Source organism: Scomber scombrus, chromosome 13 (assembly GCF_963691925.1).
Source record: "Scomber scombrus chromosome 13, fScoSco1.1, whole genome shotgun sequence".
NCBI lineage: Eukaryota > Metazoa > Chordata > Actinopteri > Scombriformes > Scombridae > Scomber > Scomber scombrus.
Genome location: NC_084982.1, coordinates 12051429 through 12069558, shown reverse-complemented (window position 1 = coordinate 12069558; position 18130 = coordinate 12051429). Strand labels below are relative to the sequence as shown.

At 38.6% G+C, this 18130-nt stretch overlaps 2 protein-coding genes across 2 annotated transcripts; one reads left to right on the top strand and one right to left on the bottom strand.

Moving 5' to 3' along the window:
• The first annotated feature begins 821 nt into the window (after window positions 1–821).
• Window positions 822–7141, top strand: si:ch73-390b10.2 (Golgi pH regulator). Its single transcript, XM_062432103.1, has 14 exons — window positions 822–1044; window positions 2073–2132; window positions 2614–2717; window positions 2804–2910; window positions 3021–3122; window positions 3295–3415; window positions 3580–3660; window positions 3751–3860; window positions 3973–4061; window positions 5418–5510; window positions 5678–5773; window positions 6086–6175; window positions 6280–6345; window positions 6442–7141. The coding sequence occupies exons 1-14, from the start codon at window positions 1003–1005 to the stop codon at window positions 6646–6648; spliced, it is 1368 nt and encodes a 455-aa protein (XP_062288087.1). The 5' UTR covers window positions 822–1002; the 3' UTR covers window positions 6649–7141.
• Window positions 7142–7721: 580 nt separating this feature from the next.
• pdzk1 (PDZ domain containing 1) lies at window positions 7722–11545 on the bottom strand. The gene is made up of 7 exons (XM_062432102.1): window positions 11339–11545; window positions 11012–11225; window positions 9448–9780; window positions 9158–9354; window positions 8864–9073; window positions 8459–8782; window positions 7722–7778 (listed from the first exon to the last, which is right to left on the bottom strand). The coding sequence occupies exons 1-7, from the start codon at window positions 11543–11545 to the stop codon at window positions 7722–7724; spliced, it is 1542 nt and encodes a 513-aa protein (XP_062288086.1).
• Between the last annotated feature and the right edge of the window lie 6585 nt (window positions 11546–18130).

Genomic DNA, 18130 nt, shown 5'->3' with positions numbered 1-18130 from the left:
CTAAAAATCTATTATTTTCTTCTTCCATGGTTTATAACCATGATTTTTATCAGCTGTAAACAATAATAAATTCCTTCTGATATGTCCAAATCCAAGTTTTTCTTACTAAGTAGCTGCTCCAACTTGAATGTACATCACTTTTAAAGGGTGCCACAATATATCTTTAAATTGAAGCCAGATATAAAATGAGAGCCAGAATTCCTGCACAGATTCACACTGGGAGAAAATATGTCCCAGTTGTCCTCTCACACAGTTGTTATTCCAATTAAATCTTCAATAAGTGACTAGATGGATTCAACATTTCAAATGTTGCTTCCTTTAGTTAGGATTGCTTCCTTATTTTCAATGCCTCTTCATCGCTTGACAAACACATTTTCATTTCAGCTGATTTGGAGAGTATTGTCTTTATAAAACATTTCAAATAAACGTACTAATGAACTTCTACCTAATAATCATTCACGAATTATAATGATAATGACTTAATAATAATTTGATACCTTCACTACAGATTGACCTCATGACTGAGTGCCAGTAGTTGCTGAATGAATATGAATATTGGCAGAAAAACTTCAACTTTGTGTTGGTTTGTCTCCCTCTGCAGGTAAACTTGATAATTACGACAACTCCTCGAAATCCTCACAGCGTTCAAAGAAGTGCCTAATTTCACGATTAACTATTAATTACTAATATATTTAAAACATTTGAAAGTATAAAAAAATATATAAATATATTTATCTACCGTTCAGAGTTTATTTTTGTATAACGTCACAGTCGTGCGGCGGAAGTGTGCTTGTCGGACTCATTTGGATGACGTACGTGCTCTGCCGTAGAAACTTGACAGCTTCAAAAATGAAATTGAGCCGATTATTAGGATAAAAAAAAGGCTTTCATGTTCAAGACTGGCTGTTTTTGCATGTCAGCATGATCTGAAAGTGGCCTTCACCCTGATAGAGTGGCACATCGATATTTTAGCGGACTAAAGGCTGTTAAATAGACCACATCATGTCGTTTCTGGTGGACTCTGTCATCATGTTCACCTCTCAGGTTTGTTGAGTTGGTTTATTTTGAATAAACTGTAAAGACATTTTTTTCCTCTGGACAAAAATATCCAGTAATTTAAATGTTATGTAGCTAGCTTTGTAGTTAGATGACTTCTAGCTAAATGTAACAGGGTTGGAAAAGTATGTGGACTTGTAAGTTTGGGCCACTTTTCATCCACGAATACCACGGTGTGGGATTCAATGTTAATTAATAATTTCACAACCCAGAACAACACACATTTAAAGATTCCCTCCAGATTTGTTTTAAGATTTAGTTTATAAAATGCTCTATTTTGAATAATCATTTGCGTCTGAAATGGTCAGTTATCTGGCTAAAATCCTTAAAATAGCATTTCCTCATTCTCACTCATTAACAATAAGCATTTATACTAATATTATTTCATTTCAAAAGTTAGTGTTGAACACGGGATGTCTCCCACTTCCCTGTAAAGCCCATTCTCAGTGTTTGTGCACTGATGGCTTCAAGTTTCCACATCACACTTAAATTGAATATTGGACCCGAGTTAGCCTCCAAACTAGTTGTGATGTCCATAATCATGCTCTTAGACCCGTCCCTTAAAATTGGATTTCGGTTAGCACAGATAAACTTTACACTTTCAGCAGATAAATGTGAAGTGTCAAACTCTGCACATACACCATTCAGCCCAATGAAGCTCAAACATCCAACTGAAGGAACAAGAACAAAAACATACATTTGAGTGTAGGAAGGCTCCATAAAGACCTTGCTTCATCTGCATACACATCTGATTCACATTTTAGCTGAAGACCTATACAGGTTTATTGCAAAAGAGAGGACATAAACCTTGTGTGATGTGGATGAGAACTAGGGGCCAACTGGAAAAATACAGGGGTGACTAGCATTGCTGTGCATCTATTCTATATGTGTATGGTGTATGTACACTCAGACAGTCAGACATTTATGATGAACATTTCTTAATTGCAAATGTGACTGACAATGTAATCTTTCCCTTCTTTCTATACTCCAAATAACTTCCATTTAATCCAACACAGGTGCTGTTCTTTGGATTTGGATGGTTATTCTTTATGCGGCAACTTTTCAAAGACTATGAGGTACAGTGTTACTGCAAATCATTCACTTACAAATAACCACTAAGATGGGGTTGCTGCCTACTCACACAGACATTGTGATAATTCCAATAAGAAAAACACAAAACTTTATTTCACTGGTCCATAATTCTCTAATAATTAATAATAAATAAAGGCAATGTTCATATGATACTGTTGCAATTAATTGCTAGGATATCCTAGAGGAGTCTTTCAGTCAGTTCACATCAGTTCAGCAGAATGTGTGTAAATGTGAAAATGTATTATAGTCACATATATGGAGAATAAAGACTTCAACAATGAACAAATGATTCATATTTACTTGACTTTAACTTGAGATTGCTCTTATGGATATTAATATTTTCCTCTTAATTAGTACCATATTACATATGCATATTCACCTTATCATCATTAGTTGAGCTGTAGGTTTACTGTCTATCAGTCACTGGATTTCCTCTGTAGTAAAGGTTTTTGTGTTTATTGACAGGTGCGTCAGTATGTTGTTCAGGTGGTTTTCTCGGTCACCTTTGCATTTTCATGTACCATGTTTGAGCTCATCATCTTTGAGATTCTGGGTGCCTTAAGTACTAGGTAAGTACATTTTGTGTGTAATGTAACTGTCTTTCATTGCTGCTTAGTGCTGATCAGGAATTTTAAGCTCCATGACTTTACCACAGCTCCAGGTATTTCCACTGGAAGCTGAATTTGTACGTGATCCTGCTGGTTCTAATCTTCGTGGTGCCTTTCTACATTGGTTACTTTGTTGTCAGCAACATACGTCTGTGTAAGTGCAGGAAATATGAAAACTCTGTCACTAAAATAGCTGATGCTGATTTGACAGATGTTATTTCCCACAGTATGTCACAAAGCTGTCTGCTATGTGTTTGTGTGCAGTGCAGAGACAGAGGCTCCTTTTTGCCTGTATGGTGTGGTTTACCTTCATGTATTTCTTCTGGAAGTTGGGGGATCCATTTCCCATCCTTAGTCCAAAACATGGTGAGTGTGCATCCTTCTCCTCACTTTGCAGTAGGCACCTTTATGCCAGTCTACAATGAATATTTGAAACATTGTGCATTTATGGGTGTCTTGTTTGTTATAATGCGAGAGTCCGATTTTTTTAAAAGCAAAAAAAGTAGCTTTTTTCAGTATGTTGTTATCTTTTCTTCAGGCATCCTGTCCATTGAGCAGCTAATCAGTCGTGTTGGTGTGATCGGAGTCACTCTCATGGCTCTGCTGTCTGGCTTTGGTGCTGTCAACTGTCCCTACACGTATATGTCTTATTTTCTCAGGTAAGCTCAGCCGTGGGCTTTCTCTGAAATAACCTTCAGAAGCTGTACCACACAGCGAGCTAATGCTTTAGTAATTCTATACTCAAGTGTATCTCTGTTCACATGGCAGCACTCAACCACATGCTTCCATTGTCTTCATGCTTCCTACTTTGTTATGTTCACAGAAATGTAACAGAAAGTGACATCCTTGCTTTGGAGAGACGATTGCTCCAGACTATGGACATGATTGTCAGCAAGAAGAAACGGTGAGTTAATTAAAAATAAATGAATTAATAAAACTAATGAATTCAAACAAATCACTGTGAAATGACAGTGTGCTTGTATTTCATGTGTAGAATTGCAATGACACGGAGGCAGATGTACCAACGTGGGGAAGATCAGAACAAACAGACTGGATTCTGGGGCATGATAAAAAGTGTTACCTCCACACAAACAGGCAGCGAAAGTATCCTTTACACTAATACTTAAACAGATGGCAAGAAGTTGTTACAGGTTATCTATGTGCACATAACCTACAGTATTTGTAACAGATGTCAGCCTTGACTTCTTCCATCTAGACCTCTCTCTGATCCAGCAGGAGGTCGATGCTCTAGAGGAGCTGAGTCGACAACTCTTCCTTGAGACTGTAGACCTACAATCCACTAAGGTAACATATGTGAATACACTTGCACACAAATGCACACACAGGTGTACCGTGTTTGACACATCTAAGGAGGAAACACAGGATTGGATTGAAAACAAACTTTTTCAAATGTGGAAAATCTGGCTGCTTGAATCCATCACAAGATTCCTGCAAGTTAAGGTTGAAAAACTAGTTTATTATATTGACTGCGTAGGATTTTCAGTTTGAGAAAAGGAGTGAAAAGCAGGTTTTCAACACTGACTTTCTGATTAGTTAGTTGTAAATGCACATGTGGCTTTATCAATTTAAATTCAAACAGAATATCAGCATTCAGACTGATATTTGTTTTTGTTTTCGGCATTCATCCTCAATCAATAGTGATAGTTTTATGTGTTTTTTTATAGGCTTTATTAGCTGTTAACCTTGGCACAGGGACAGTTGCTTGTTTGTTTGCAATGGGCAAAAAGGGGTGGGGGAGTGCTGCTGATGGTATCCTGAGCCAGTGTAAAGATTAAGAGGTAGTTAAGAGCACACATCATGTGGTGGTCAGCGTGAGGGGAATATAACATTACATCCTTTCTGTCTCACAAAGGTAACCAAGAGCAGAGTGATGTCTAGCTGCTGCATTAATATTCTTCAGGTTATAAAATGTATGGCTAAAGTGGCTGCAAACAGTTCAAATTACCCAGAGTGCACAGAGCAACATTATCATTCCATAGCAGATTCACATGAATTTAAGTTTCCTGACAATTTCCTGAGATAAGTATTTGGATTTTTAGAGTTTGCTGGACGTTCAGTCTTCTTTTTGGTGCTGGGTAGGAAGTGTCCAGTAGGTTAATCAGAGCTTGTTTGATAAAAATGACTGCCCGCAGGCGTTGATTGATGACTCAATCATGCAGTAAACTGACATAAAAACAAAACAATGAGATAAGAGCCAAAAAATGTTCCATAGTGTTATAGAGTTCAGTGTTCAGTCTGTGTGCGTTTGTTATCAAGAAATACTCATTTCACATTACATTGCTATTTGATAAATGGTACGCCTAAACTCAAAATACACATCTGTTATCAGAAAGTGCTCTTGATAGCAGGTCTACTCTTGATTATCACATAGATTATGCAGGTTAGATAGTCTATTGCAGTGCAGCGCTGTTTATATCAGTGTCTGATTTAATGGTTTAAATTAAAACCAGGAGGACTCTGCCACTGGGAACCACTAGCCTGCAGTGCGTCTCTGACTGCAATTACAGATGCACCCATAGATAGATTTTTATCTATACTCACTCCGCCCATTTTGATTACCCTATTGAGTGTATATGGTAAATGATTATCTAATTCTTTCTTATCTAACCCTTCTTATCTTTATCACTTCTTTATCTTTAGGAGCGAATTGAGTACTCAAAGACATTCCAGGGGAAATACTTCAACTTCCTCGGCTATTTCTTTTCCATCTATTGTGTTTGGAAAATCTTCATGGTGGGAACATTTAGTCATTTTCTGGCATTATGTCTTTTACTCAAACTCATGGATATTGCAGTGCTTTGGTTTTTAATTAGTTACATAATTAAGTTTTGTTTTGTTTTTAATTGTGTAAGATTTAAAAGGAGTTTGCTTAATTTTAAGTCCTGTTCTGTCTGTCATAGGCCACTATAAACATTGTGTTTGATCGGGTTGGAAAGACGGATCCAGTGACGAGGGGTATTGAAATTACAGTCAACTACTTGGGCATCCAGTTTGACGTAAGATCCTATTTTCTTTCTCTCTTTTATTAAACACAGACACACACACACACACACACACACACACACACACACACACACAAACACACACATACACACACACGCACACACAGACCTGCAGAAATAGAGTCACATGTAATTTCTCTGCACTGGCCGCTTTTAATCTTTTCCACATCAACTTGTATTGTTTAAATGTTTTAATTTAAATCAATAAATAATTAATTGAAAGTTGTCAACCTCTTTCCCTACTCTCATTTCCTTCTTACTTACTTTGCTTTACATTTTCTTTTTTGATCTTTCTCCCCGTGTCAGGTTAAGTTTTGGTCCCAACACATCTCCTTCATCTTAGTGGGAATAATAATTGTTACGTCCATACGAGGCTTACTCATCACCCTCACAAAGGTAAAACTTTCTCATGAAACATGTTGAAATGGCTAGAGAGCTTGACGTAAATATTTTAGTTTTTTTGGATGGTACATATTTTGTATATTTATCTTCTTTTGTAGTTTTTCTACGCAATATCGAGCAGCAAGTCTTCCAATGTTATCGTGCTTGTCCTCGCTCAGATTATGGTGAGTGTCTTTGCTTTATGTTTGTCTTATTACACAGTTTGGCCTCCACACAGCAGTTTAGTCAGAGATTTCTCTGTTTGTGTTTCATGATTTTAGGGGATGTATTTTGTGTCATCGGTACTGCTGATGCGAATGAGCATGCCTCTGGAGTATCGCTCCATTGTGTCAGAGGTGCTCGGAGAGCTGCAGTTCAACTTCTACCACCGCTGGTTTGATGTCATCTTCCTTGTCAGCGCCCTATCTAGCATCCTCTTCCTCTATCTTGCACACAAGCAGTCACCAGAAAAACACATGGCCCTCTGATCTTCTACATCTTTTCCCACCGGGACATGACTTCTGACCCACAGTGGGACTTGTAATCTGAAATGTATTGATATCCAGGTATAATTTTTTTTAAAATAAAGGATATAATTATCTGGACTGCCTTTTCCTGAATCAGGAATGGCTAATTGTTGAATGGAGGGGAATCTATTGGAGCACATCAGGTAACAGCTTTGAAAGTGGACTATATTGAATTTAAGTGTTTACAGAAGAAAAGTTGATATTAGAAATGTAAATGTACTTTGCTAAATGTAAACACTTTGTTCTCTTTGCTCTAAAATGTTCAATCTTTTGGCCAAAATGTTATTTTCTTTTAGTCTGTCTGAACACACTGGAGCTGTACTGTTCACAGCACATCCCTGCTTCACTCCCACTGAGGTGTAAATGGATTCTACAGTATAAAGAAATGATACATTTTCATTAAATTTGGAACATAAACAAATATCTATACAGTAAAAACAGAATTCTGATGGTATGTGTTCATTTATTTCTGTTCATGGAATGTGTCATTCATTTACATTTATTTCAGAAATTACAAACAACAAACAAGGTAAATATATCAGTTTTTTGAATGGTACGTCTAAAAGGACAAAAAAACAAAGTAGAATTCAATTTAAATAAAATAAAGGCAGCAGTGTTAACATAGAGACAGAAACCCCAGAAAAGGCCACCGTATTTAACAACATTTAGCAACATTATTAGTGTTGGCCTTAGTTCTGGGGCATGTAGTTGTAATCTTAGTGACATTGGTAATCTCAGTATAGGAAAGATAATATTCTGGTTATTGCACAGGCTCATAAGCAATCTACAAAGAAAGACAAAAGTATTCAGATATAATATCAGTATTTTAGTTCTCAGTGCTTATACAGTGGATGAAACTATTCTGATTGAAAGGTGAATTATTACTACTATTTTGTTCTGTACTCTTCCTTGTCTCTTCTGTGCTCTTAATTGGATGTGTGAAAGCCCATAAAGTTGATTCTTTCAAAAAAGTATGATGGATCAACATTAGATTGAAACGGCCAGTTCAGGAAACGCGTTCTCAGGGTGGCTTATCAAAGTCTCTCGTCTTCACTGTCATTCGATGAAGATGATGATGACACAGATGGGGTCTGCGAGGAGAGAAAATAAAATCACAATTATATTAGCAACAGAACATCAAGAGGGACTGACATTATGATATACATCTTGAGTATTGTACTTAATGAAGATGTATTACTACTTAAATACTAATGGTTCTTTGATGCTCTACTTTGGCACAGTAATGTTTTGAGCTTAATGCTAATGTCAGCATTCAAACAATGACAATGCTAGTGTGCTGATGTTCAGCAGAGATCATATTCATTGTCTTAGTTGAGTGTGTTACCATGCTAACATTTGCTTATTAGCATAAATGAGAATGGCAAAACATGAAAAGTTAAGCCACCAAAGTTATTACACTTCATCATGAGGGTGGTGTGAATGTTGCTACCAACCCTGTGGCCTGAAAAGCAATTTCATCTGTAAAACTGTTGACAGTTGTGATGAGCACAAACTTGTGGGTGGCATCAGTTGGGGAAACACTACTATGCATGTGCAGTGGTCTGTACAACACGTAAGCAAACTCAGAAGCAAGAAAACTTTTTTGGCAAATGTGTTCATTTGAGTGACTAGGCACCATCATAGGATCCAGTTCCTAAATTACATCCATGACAAAATTTAATAGCAGTAGTTACTGAGATATTTCAGTCTTGACAAAGGTTTGACAGACCAACATTGCCATCTCTACAGCCGGACAAAAAGCTCTGCTCACCCTCTCTCTTGCTCGTTCATTAGGAGTTTCTGGTCTTTCCACCTCCTCATATTCCACCTCCTCACAGGCCTCTGGAGTTTCTGCAGAGTGGACTTCAACATAGGATGCTTCTCCGAGGAGCTGGCGTGTGATGGGCACTCCTTTAGCTTTAAGTTGGTCGTAGATGCTCTTTTTAGCCACCAGCATCTCTAGAGAGCTGCCACCGTTGCGGATTATACCCACCACCTCGTCATGGCTGCTCTGCTCCACATTCACTCTGTTCACTTCCACCACAATGTCATCGTCCTCCAGACCTGCCTTTTCAGCCATTCCACCCCTCACCACCTGAAACAAAGTACATCCAAGATCTTTAACAAGTTGATTGAAAATGAAAATGGTTATGAAATGGACATTTTTGTGTCTCACCTCTTTAATGTACTGACCACACACACCCTGGATGCCGTTTAGGTGAAAGCCATAGCCAGCTGAGGTCTTTTCCATCTTACACAGTTTAGGCTTGAGCTCTTCTTCTGTCTCCTGGACAGGTGTGGGTGGTAATTTGACAGCCTCTGTGTAACTAGGTGGAGAGAGTGAGTCGTTCCTTTCCTCCCAGAAAAGCATAGGAGACACTCTTCCCTGTGTGGGACAAAACATAACATTATAGATTGTTTTCGCTCTAAACTGAAACCACCAAAGGTTGACTGTGGCACCCAGCCTCACCTGCTTATACATTTGGTCCGTGTCCTTATCCACCACTAGGAGGCAGCACTTGTTGCCACTCTGCCTGATTCTGTCGACCACCTGGTCATGGCTGCAGCCATCCACCTCCTTGCCGTCCACAGCCACCAGCCTGTCCATGTCCTTCAGACCTGCCCTTTCTGCTGGACTGCCTCTATCTATGTCCCTGATGAGATGTCCTGCATGGTGTCAATGAATACACTGTCAAAACACAGCCTCCTCTCTGTAGTTTAATATTAGCGAACATAGCAGTTAATTGATTATAGCCTTGCCTGTTTGGTTTGGCTCCTCTCTCAGCAGAAAACCATACCCATCAGATCCTTTGGTCATGTCAACGATCCGTGGCTTGTGAGGGAGGTACTTGACTGTAGCTGATGACGCTCCTACTTTGATGCGCTTGATCTGGTAGTACCTGTCTGCTTCTTCGTCAATCAATAGGAACATGAGGCTACTGCCTGACTGCTTGATCTTTTCCACCACTTGTTTGTGCGTGGAGTCCTCCACGTCCTCCCCATTGACTTCAAGCAGACGGTCGTTTGCTTTGACCCCTGCCCTGTCTGCCACATTTCCTGACAGCACCTCTGTCATGAACAAACCCTGCTGACCTAAAGGAAATGTTACAGAAGATAAAGCATAAACCAATGTTTTTTAGAAGAGTTTTCAGAGGCAGTTCTCGTCATATGGCTGCTTAATATAATTAAATAATAGTTATTTATAGATCAGTTACAAGCCATTAATAAGAACAACTTTTCATTTGGCAGGGTGTGAAAAATCCGTATTTATCCTCCAGAATGACAATGGATGGTCAATGGACGGTTTGACCTCTTACCTCTAGTAACGCTGCAGAACAACTGAACCAAAATACATGGATTGTTGTTGGGTTTGTGTAGGGATGTCTGTAGTTATAAATGTTAATGTTATCAATAATTGGTTTTCACAATGATCCATCAACTCTACTGCTACAAATGTCAATACATGTATAATAAGCAGCAGTAGTAACACTTTATTTTACAGGTTCTTTGATTGTGTACACATTTCCTGGAGTTTTGGGGAGTCATTTGCAGATATTTAATGATTAACTTTTGGGACATTTTGCAGAGAGGTTGGTGCAAATTGGTACAAATTATGAAAATAAAGAAAAAAAGTTGGTTTGGTTTAATTTAGTTGCTATTCCTTGTATTTGGCCTCATTTTTAGTTGTTAATTTGCAAAATATCTTAGTGAATTCGACTTTTAACGATTCTTTAATTGACACTGTATATATTTTTTGTGTCAAACTATAAATGTATTCAGTTTTTAAATAATTTCCTAAAAGTAGCTGCTTTGTAATAGTTAATTGTTGGGCATTTTGATAGGGTTATGTCATTTGGTAGGAAATGTGCTCATTATTGAGTTTTTAAGAAAACAACCTAGTATATAGTTTGACACACAAATCCACCAATTTAAAACAAAGTGTTTTCTGTCAGTTAAACAACTTTAAAATAGAGTGTCACTGCAGTGTATTTTAGAAGGTCAGAGGTCAAACAGTCCACTGGAGGAGTTTTCCTGATGAATTAATGCACTACTGCTACTATTACTGCTTTATAAATGATCAAAAACAGCAATAGTTATGAGTATAAATTCCCTTTAAAGGGTGTCTTTATAAAAGTGATACCAAAAGAATTTAGTGCTTCAAGGACAGTAAATCTAGGATTACAATTGCCAGTGACAAATGCAACAAAACTCTTATAATTTAACAGTGTAGATAAGTTGAATACGTATTTGTATGTTGTAATGTATGTTTTTTCAGGTTTACTTTTTAAAAAACATTTTCCCAAACTGTGATGCATCAACTCACCATTGACCGAGCGAAGAGAAAACCCGTAGCCTGAGCTGGATTTGGCCAAGTAGCAGAGTTTAGGTTTCAGTGCGTGTTTGGCCACACCGTTGACAACAGGTGCATTGTTAGGATCAGACAGGTTTACTCCTTGAGCTTTTGCTTGCTTGTAGGAAGCTTCATCCAAGGTGTGGAAGGCGACGGTTGCCCCGCCATTTCTCACCAGGTCCACCACCTGTCCCAGGGGAATGCATACAGTTGCCGAAGAGTTAAAAAGGCCAGGTCACAGGATAAAACCATCAGTGTAAGAGTTTTTATTGCACTGCAGCAATTCCACATCATGCTTACCTCTGAATGGGACAGTCCATCAACAAATGCTCCATTAACTCGTAGGATCCGGTCTCCATCTTTCATGCCAGCTAGTTCAGCTGGACCTCCCATATCCAGGCTGCGGATCAGATGGCCATCCTCGCCATGCTCCACCCTTAAGTAGAAGCCAAATGTCTGACCTGGCCTCTTGGTTAGAGAAATCACCTTTGGCTTGTACCCGGCCATTTCCTGTTATGAAAGAAATGTGGTGAGTCCTTTGGCATTTTTGACTGTTGGGACCGCAGTTTGCAGTTTGTAGTTTTTACATTTACTTTTAAATACTGCAAGTTAATTTATATCAACTCAGACAAAGTACGCAGAAAAACCTACAATCCTAGAAATCTTGGTGTGATAAGACTGTGAAAGACAAAGATAGAGAAGTGGAAGAAATACGTGCTATGATTGTTCATGCTCCAGTAAAACAGAGCCTGCAGTTGCTGAATTTATTTATAACCTTCAAAGTTCTCTGCCCCCCACCCCACCCCTACCCCCACACGCATGAACCCCTTTTTGTCAGTCATAACTGTCCCCCTTCAGCACAAATATATTCCTTTAATACTAAATAGCCATAGAAGTGCTGATAGCTTCAGATAGAGAGTTAATCTTCCATGTCAGCGCTCTAGTGAAAGTTAATGGTTAATAGTGAGTCAAAGCTGAACATGATGATGGACGTGATTTTAAAAGTCATCTTGGACTTTGAATGTACAGTTAGAAACGTCTCTGTAATCCTCTTTAAGACTGTTATTTCCATATGGAAAGGTCATAAAGGAGGTGTATGTAAGGACAGGTGTGTGTGCTCTGATGTGTGTGTATGACAAGGAAATAACAGCAAAGGCACAAAATATTGTAACCCACTTTGACCTTGAAAAAATATGAAAAAATCAGTTTGTAATGTTATATTTAAGAAGTTGTGTCCATCATGACAAATATTCACTACTGCAACAATACTAATCTCAGGGCATGTTTCTTATAGAGAAGGTCTACACATACTCTTTAGTTTGCAAGGACCTAACATTCCCCCATGAACAAGCACTTGACAGATGCAAGGAAAAATTCCCTTTCAATGGGAAGAAACCTCGAGCAGAACCAGGCTCTACGTGGGCGGCCATCTATCTTGACTAGTTGGGTTGAGAAAGAAAGAGGTAGGGGAAGAGAGAGACACAGAACCTCAACAACAACAGTGATGCAACAGGGTTGCCACAAATGTATTCCCATAGTCAAGTGAAAATAATCTAGCAAACATCTGAATAAGATCCCAAAACTTGAAGGAATTAGTGTTTTGGGGTGAATGTGCAGTCGTTACTTTTTCATCGATGCTATTATCCAACAGCTTTGCGTTCTCATGTGATGTGTGTATAATAACACTATCTTTTACTAGAGCATGGTTTAATACTGTTTTTATCAAATCCTTAACATTTGGCAACTCAAGCAAGGGAATCCTGTATCAATTACAATAGACTTAAGATAACAAACACATTTCAAAACTATCTGGTAATTGTTCAAAAATGGAAAAGATTAGAAAGGTCTCTGATCTTGTGGAAATCTTGACCCCAACCACGGCTGTATGTGATGCCGCACATTTCTGTTATTTGAAGAGGCTCTATATGTTATATAGTCATGTCATTTGAAATCATTGAAATCAAACTCACCAGATCGTCTCAGCCTAATGTCCTGGTCCAAAGGAAGAGCTCACCTGTCACTGCTTAGCTGATATATCCTGTATCTTCAACCTGTCTGTCTCCTCCTCGCTCCTTCCCCCATCCCCCTCTCCCTCCCTCTGAGAGGACTTTGACAGGCCAAAGGTGAGCCTAAAGGCTGAGTTATTTAACTATGGCTCATGTCAGGAATTCCTCAAGAGACCATTTGCGAGGGAGAAGATGCAACTGTGAAGCAGTCATCTGTTGGGTGGTCAAAAGTACATGACGCAGGTGGCAATCAGCACTGTCAAGAATCATTACAGTCAGAACTACGTCAAGGGAAATACATATTGTGTAATACTCATTTGCATAAATCTTATTAGTAACATTTTAATTAAAAAATACTTTACACTCACTTGAAATAGGAAAAATGACCTTTTAGGTGTTAATGGTATACAAAACAAAAATAAAAAATGTCTTGACTGTTACCGTGTTTTTGGAATGTACACACCTTGGGAATATTTGGCACCTGTTTTAAAATAACTTACCATTTTATTAGGTGTACGTGGCTTAAATGTATGCAGTCTAACACAACACCCCTGCAGTGGATCCTTCCTTCATGAAGATTATAATGTTCAGTTTTTCTTAAAACTATTTATTATAAAACTTCTTATTTAGATGCTGTAATACTTTTATATTGTATGTTTCAGTTCACCTCATTAAATCTTTATTACAGTTTTTTCAGCAAGGTATAAACAATTAAAACACACATAACAACCATAACACAACAACAAAAGGGATACAAACCAAAATGAAAAAACAAACAAACTGTGGTTTACTCTGCATGGAAGTCTACTCAAAACCCCCTGCTACCTAGGTCAATTAAATGATTAATTTTACTTTTTAAAACATCATATATAGAGTTACCAGATTTCAGGGGTTTCTGTTTGTGTGGTTTAGTCTGCCAGGTTTATGGCTGCTGTGGCCTGTAACTATGGGAGAGTCCCTTGGTCATAAAAGGTTAATTATGATACTGCTGTCCTCGGGATGGGACAAAGGTGACAAAAACTCAAGCAAAGCCAGGCTCAACAAATCAGCAAACAGTAAAGGTTGATTCATTACTGTGCTCAGACATGCTGATGTCTACAGCAAGAGATTTTTGTATAGTAGCTGTGTTTAATAATTCTGCTCTGAATTCAATTAAAATGATTTTTTATATTATCTTTAGTTTCTAATCGTCTCCAAGGAGACTGTAATTATCAATTAGAGGAAAGCCATTAATTGACACAGTAATGTTTTGGTACACTCAGCCATCAGCAGCTATTTCATAACAATGATTTTGACATTAAATAGACAGGGTCAGAAGAAAGAAGTCACATTATAACCCCACAAGGTGTCAGTCTGCTGGAGCACTAGTGGGGCTTTGCCAAACATAATGCTGCCATCTACTGTTGTTTTGAAGATGACCACTGGACAGTCTCACACAATGCATCCAAGATATGTTATGTTGGTCAGGTGATGTTTATTTACTCTGGATACACTGATAAAACATTTCATTTTGAGTTTGACAACATAGTTCATAGTTTCTGAAATGTTGACATGTTGATGAAGCTTCTTTTTTTTAACATGACAGTAACTTTAGTGACTGTACACAAGACAGTAACACAGAATATTTACTCAAATACTTGCACAGTTTTTAAGTACTTTTGTGTTATTTTTATATTTCCATTTTCTTTATATTTCTACTTTAAAACATTTCAGGAAGTAATTGCATTCATCTAATGCGTGTAGTCACTATCTATATCACAGATAAACATTCAGTTGAAAAACATTTGATGACCTTACAAATATGAGCCAACAATATATTGATTTACCTGATAATATGTAAAGTATTCAGATTAGCAACACTTGGATCAACTGCAGTATCTGTGAGAGCTTCCTTCTTCATAAAACACTTTCACAGGCTTTCAGTCAGTGTTTTGAAACCTGCATTAGGTACATCACTGTTTCGCCCCCTCCTCTTTTTGGCAAACTGCTGCCTTTAACAGAGCTTTACTGCAACCAGCGGTAATATATATCGACATGATCATGCATAACTGTTCATGTACAGGTTTACAGTGTGTATCACGTCACTTTACACTACGCTCATGGTGTACAGCACATAGAATTGGTGATACAAACAATACAGTAACTGAACAGCAGTCAGTGTGTTTTTAGATAGCACTTAAGGGAAGAACATGGGGGTGCAGGACTGTGTTGCAAATCGGAAATAACAGCAGCAAATGGAAAAATTTGTGCAAGTTTGAGGGGCGTCATTCTCACTGCCTGTATACACACTCTGGTACACTCTGCCCTGCTCCAACCCCTCACCCATGTCAACACATACATACACACTTTTAACACTGCAGCCACTCACTCGTCTGGAGCCATGTTTGAACAATCGATCCCAGGGATCCAGGAGCCACAAGCAGAGGGGAGATGAAGTGAGTGGAAGGAAACAGAAATCCTTTTCAGCTTGGCTTAGCACTGATGCGTTCACTATCCATTACCCTCTGTCATCACTTTGTGTTTGCCGAGAAAAAAAAAATAGCTGAATGTATTTCCGTGATGCTGACTGCTTTGATTGATGAAACCTCTAGTTTTTATTTGATCTGAAACATAATCTTAGTGGTATTTATGGTAACGGCAACAAAGTATGCATATACTGTAGCAGCAGAAGACACAGTACTGTAAAGTGCCACACCAGCAGTGTTTATCTCCAACATGCCTTCATCAGCAGTGGAGCATCAGTAATCAACATGCCATGCCAGTTTGTGATTACCGCTCTCAACAGGGAGCACTACTCTCTCTCTCTTCATCTTGATTGGTATCGTCACATGGCTTGTTTATCTGCGTTAAGTGGCTTTGCACATGACCTGCCTAAGCCAGCTAATTAGACCAGGAGAAAGATTAGAGGTAGCCCCACGGAATAATGGCCCCTGTTTTTTTGTAGTAGTCATTTAAGTGTTCGGTCCCAGCTCTCCACAGCAATAACATGCCTCAGAAAACAGCGACATTTCGGCCTCCCAAATGTACAGGCGACAGAATAAATGGTGTCTCCATTCCTTGTACTATACAAAACAAGCATGGAACCTGTCCAGGGAAGGCCCACTGGAGGAACATATTCCATAACACACCTCTAGTTCAGTACAAGAAAATGAATGGTGCCACTGCCCAACCTGACTAAAACATATTACTTTAATATAAAGTTTGATGGAGATGACTTTGCCAAAGGATTTTTACAATTATGACAATAATAAAATCAGTAGATTAGATTAGTATTCTGTCATTATGAAATATATTAAACATTACTAAGAACATTTCTATACACGATAATAAAAATGTGGAGTCAGAATGTCTGAAGATGTAGCTCCACTGATATAATCAAATTGTAATCAGAACACGGAGCACATCTATGAACTTATTGGTATTTTTACTCCTCTTCCTCGCAATGTTTGCACGCATTGTTTGCTCATCCACCAAAACAATGAAGCACATTGACATCCATCTGTTCTGTTGTGTCTTTGGACAACACACGAGCACAGTGAGGTCGGGGCAATTTATCACCAAGATGAAATTAGACAGATTTTAGTGAGTCACTGAAACTGTAATTAGGCTGCCAGTTCTAACTGTAGTCAGAGTTTTGAAAAATTGGGGCTACTGGAATTACGTAAGTATAAAAAAGTGCATTAAAGCTGTTATAATTACTCAAAATAGAACAATTACTCAAATTGAAAAAAATAATAAAAGAATAAAACTAAAGCCAACTAAACTCCTCTCTCCTTGAAGCTTTCCTTTATAGTAGCACTGTTGCTACTGTTCTATAGCTCACACAGAAGGTCCAACATCATCCATAAATGTTGCTGCGTGGGCAAAAAGGCTAAGTGACGACAGATAGTAGTTTTACAATCAGCCAGAGGGAGGGAGGGAGTTACAGGAATACACAGAACATGTATGTGGAAGATCCTTTACAGACATTGTAATATCACAGGCTTTAATTAGATTCTTCATCGGGAGGGTTGGTAGCCTACAGCTGGTAATTATGATGATGATAACGAGCAAGATATGATGAGGATTTGTTTCAAGTAACCTTCACTGACTGTAGATTTACAGATTCCCACCAAGTTCAGGCCCTATAATTACACAGGAATGAGACATGAATATAACATTTCTAATTTAATACTGATGCTTCAACCACCTGATAGAAACAAGGAATGCGTTCACAAACCACATGAGGGCGACGCTGCGCATTTAAAACCACCACAGGTGCTTTTATCAGCGGGGTGCTTGTATCTATAGTCATTAAAGCCGAGTTAAAGTGGCACCTGATTTTGTTTGCAAATCTTACAAATCTGTCAGCAAGCATGGACCGCTTTTCTTCCAAACTGGAGCACAGACTGAGTGCACTATACTCTCTCCCTGTATTCAAACAGATTTCTCCCTGGTCTTGTTCAGTTAAGTTTCCAAAATGGATCTCTATTTTTGTTACCTGCTATAGTTGTGATAAGTTTACCTCTTGAAAAATAAAGGTCTATCACAATAGATGATAGTTTGGAATCAGATAACATGGCAGATTGTTGTGATGCTGTCACCCAAAAAAGCAAGGAAAATATGCCACACAGTTGTGTCGTTGTCCACCTCTCTCTCTCTCTCTCTCTCTCTCTCTCTCTCTCTCTCTCTCTCTCTCTCTCTCTCTCTCTCTCTCTCTCTCTCTCTCTCTCTCTCTCTCTCTCTCTCTCTCTCTCTCTCTCTCTCTCTCTCACCCTATATGACTTTCGCCCTCTCCACTCTGCGCTCACTCGCTCTCTCCATGCGGTTCACTTGGCAAAGGCGCAGCAGTGCGCCGCACTCCTCCTCTCAAAGGCGCGCACCAACCCTTCATTAACGCGTTTGATGCCACAGAAAGACACACATCTGGAGTAAAGGTGACACAATTAACGACTAAATAAGCCAACTACTGTTTTTTCGTTTTGGAGGTTGGGAAGCGATACATTGCCTCCTTCGCATGATGGACTATAGATGCAAAGTTCTGTTATTTTACCACTTTGGCTGCTCAGATTAAAACTGACAGAAGGTCTGATTTGAACTTTTTGTA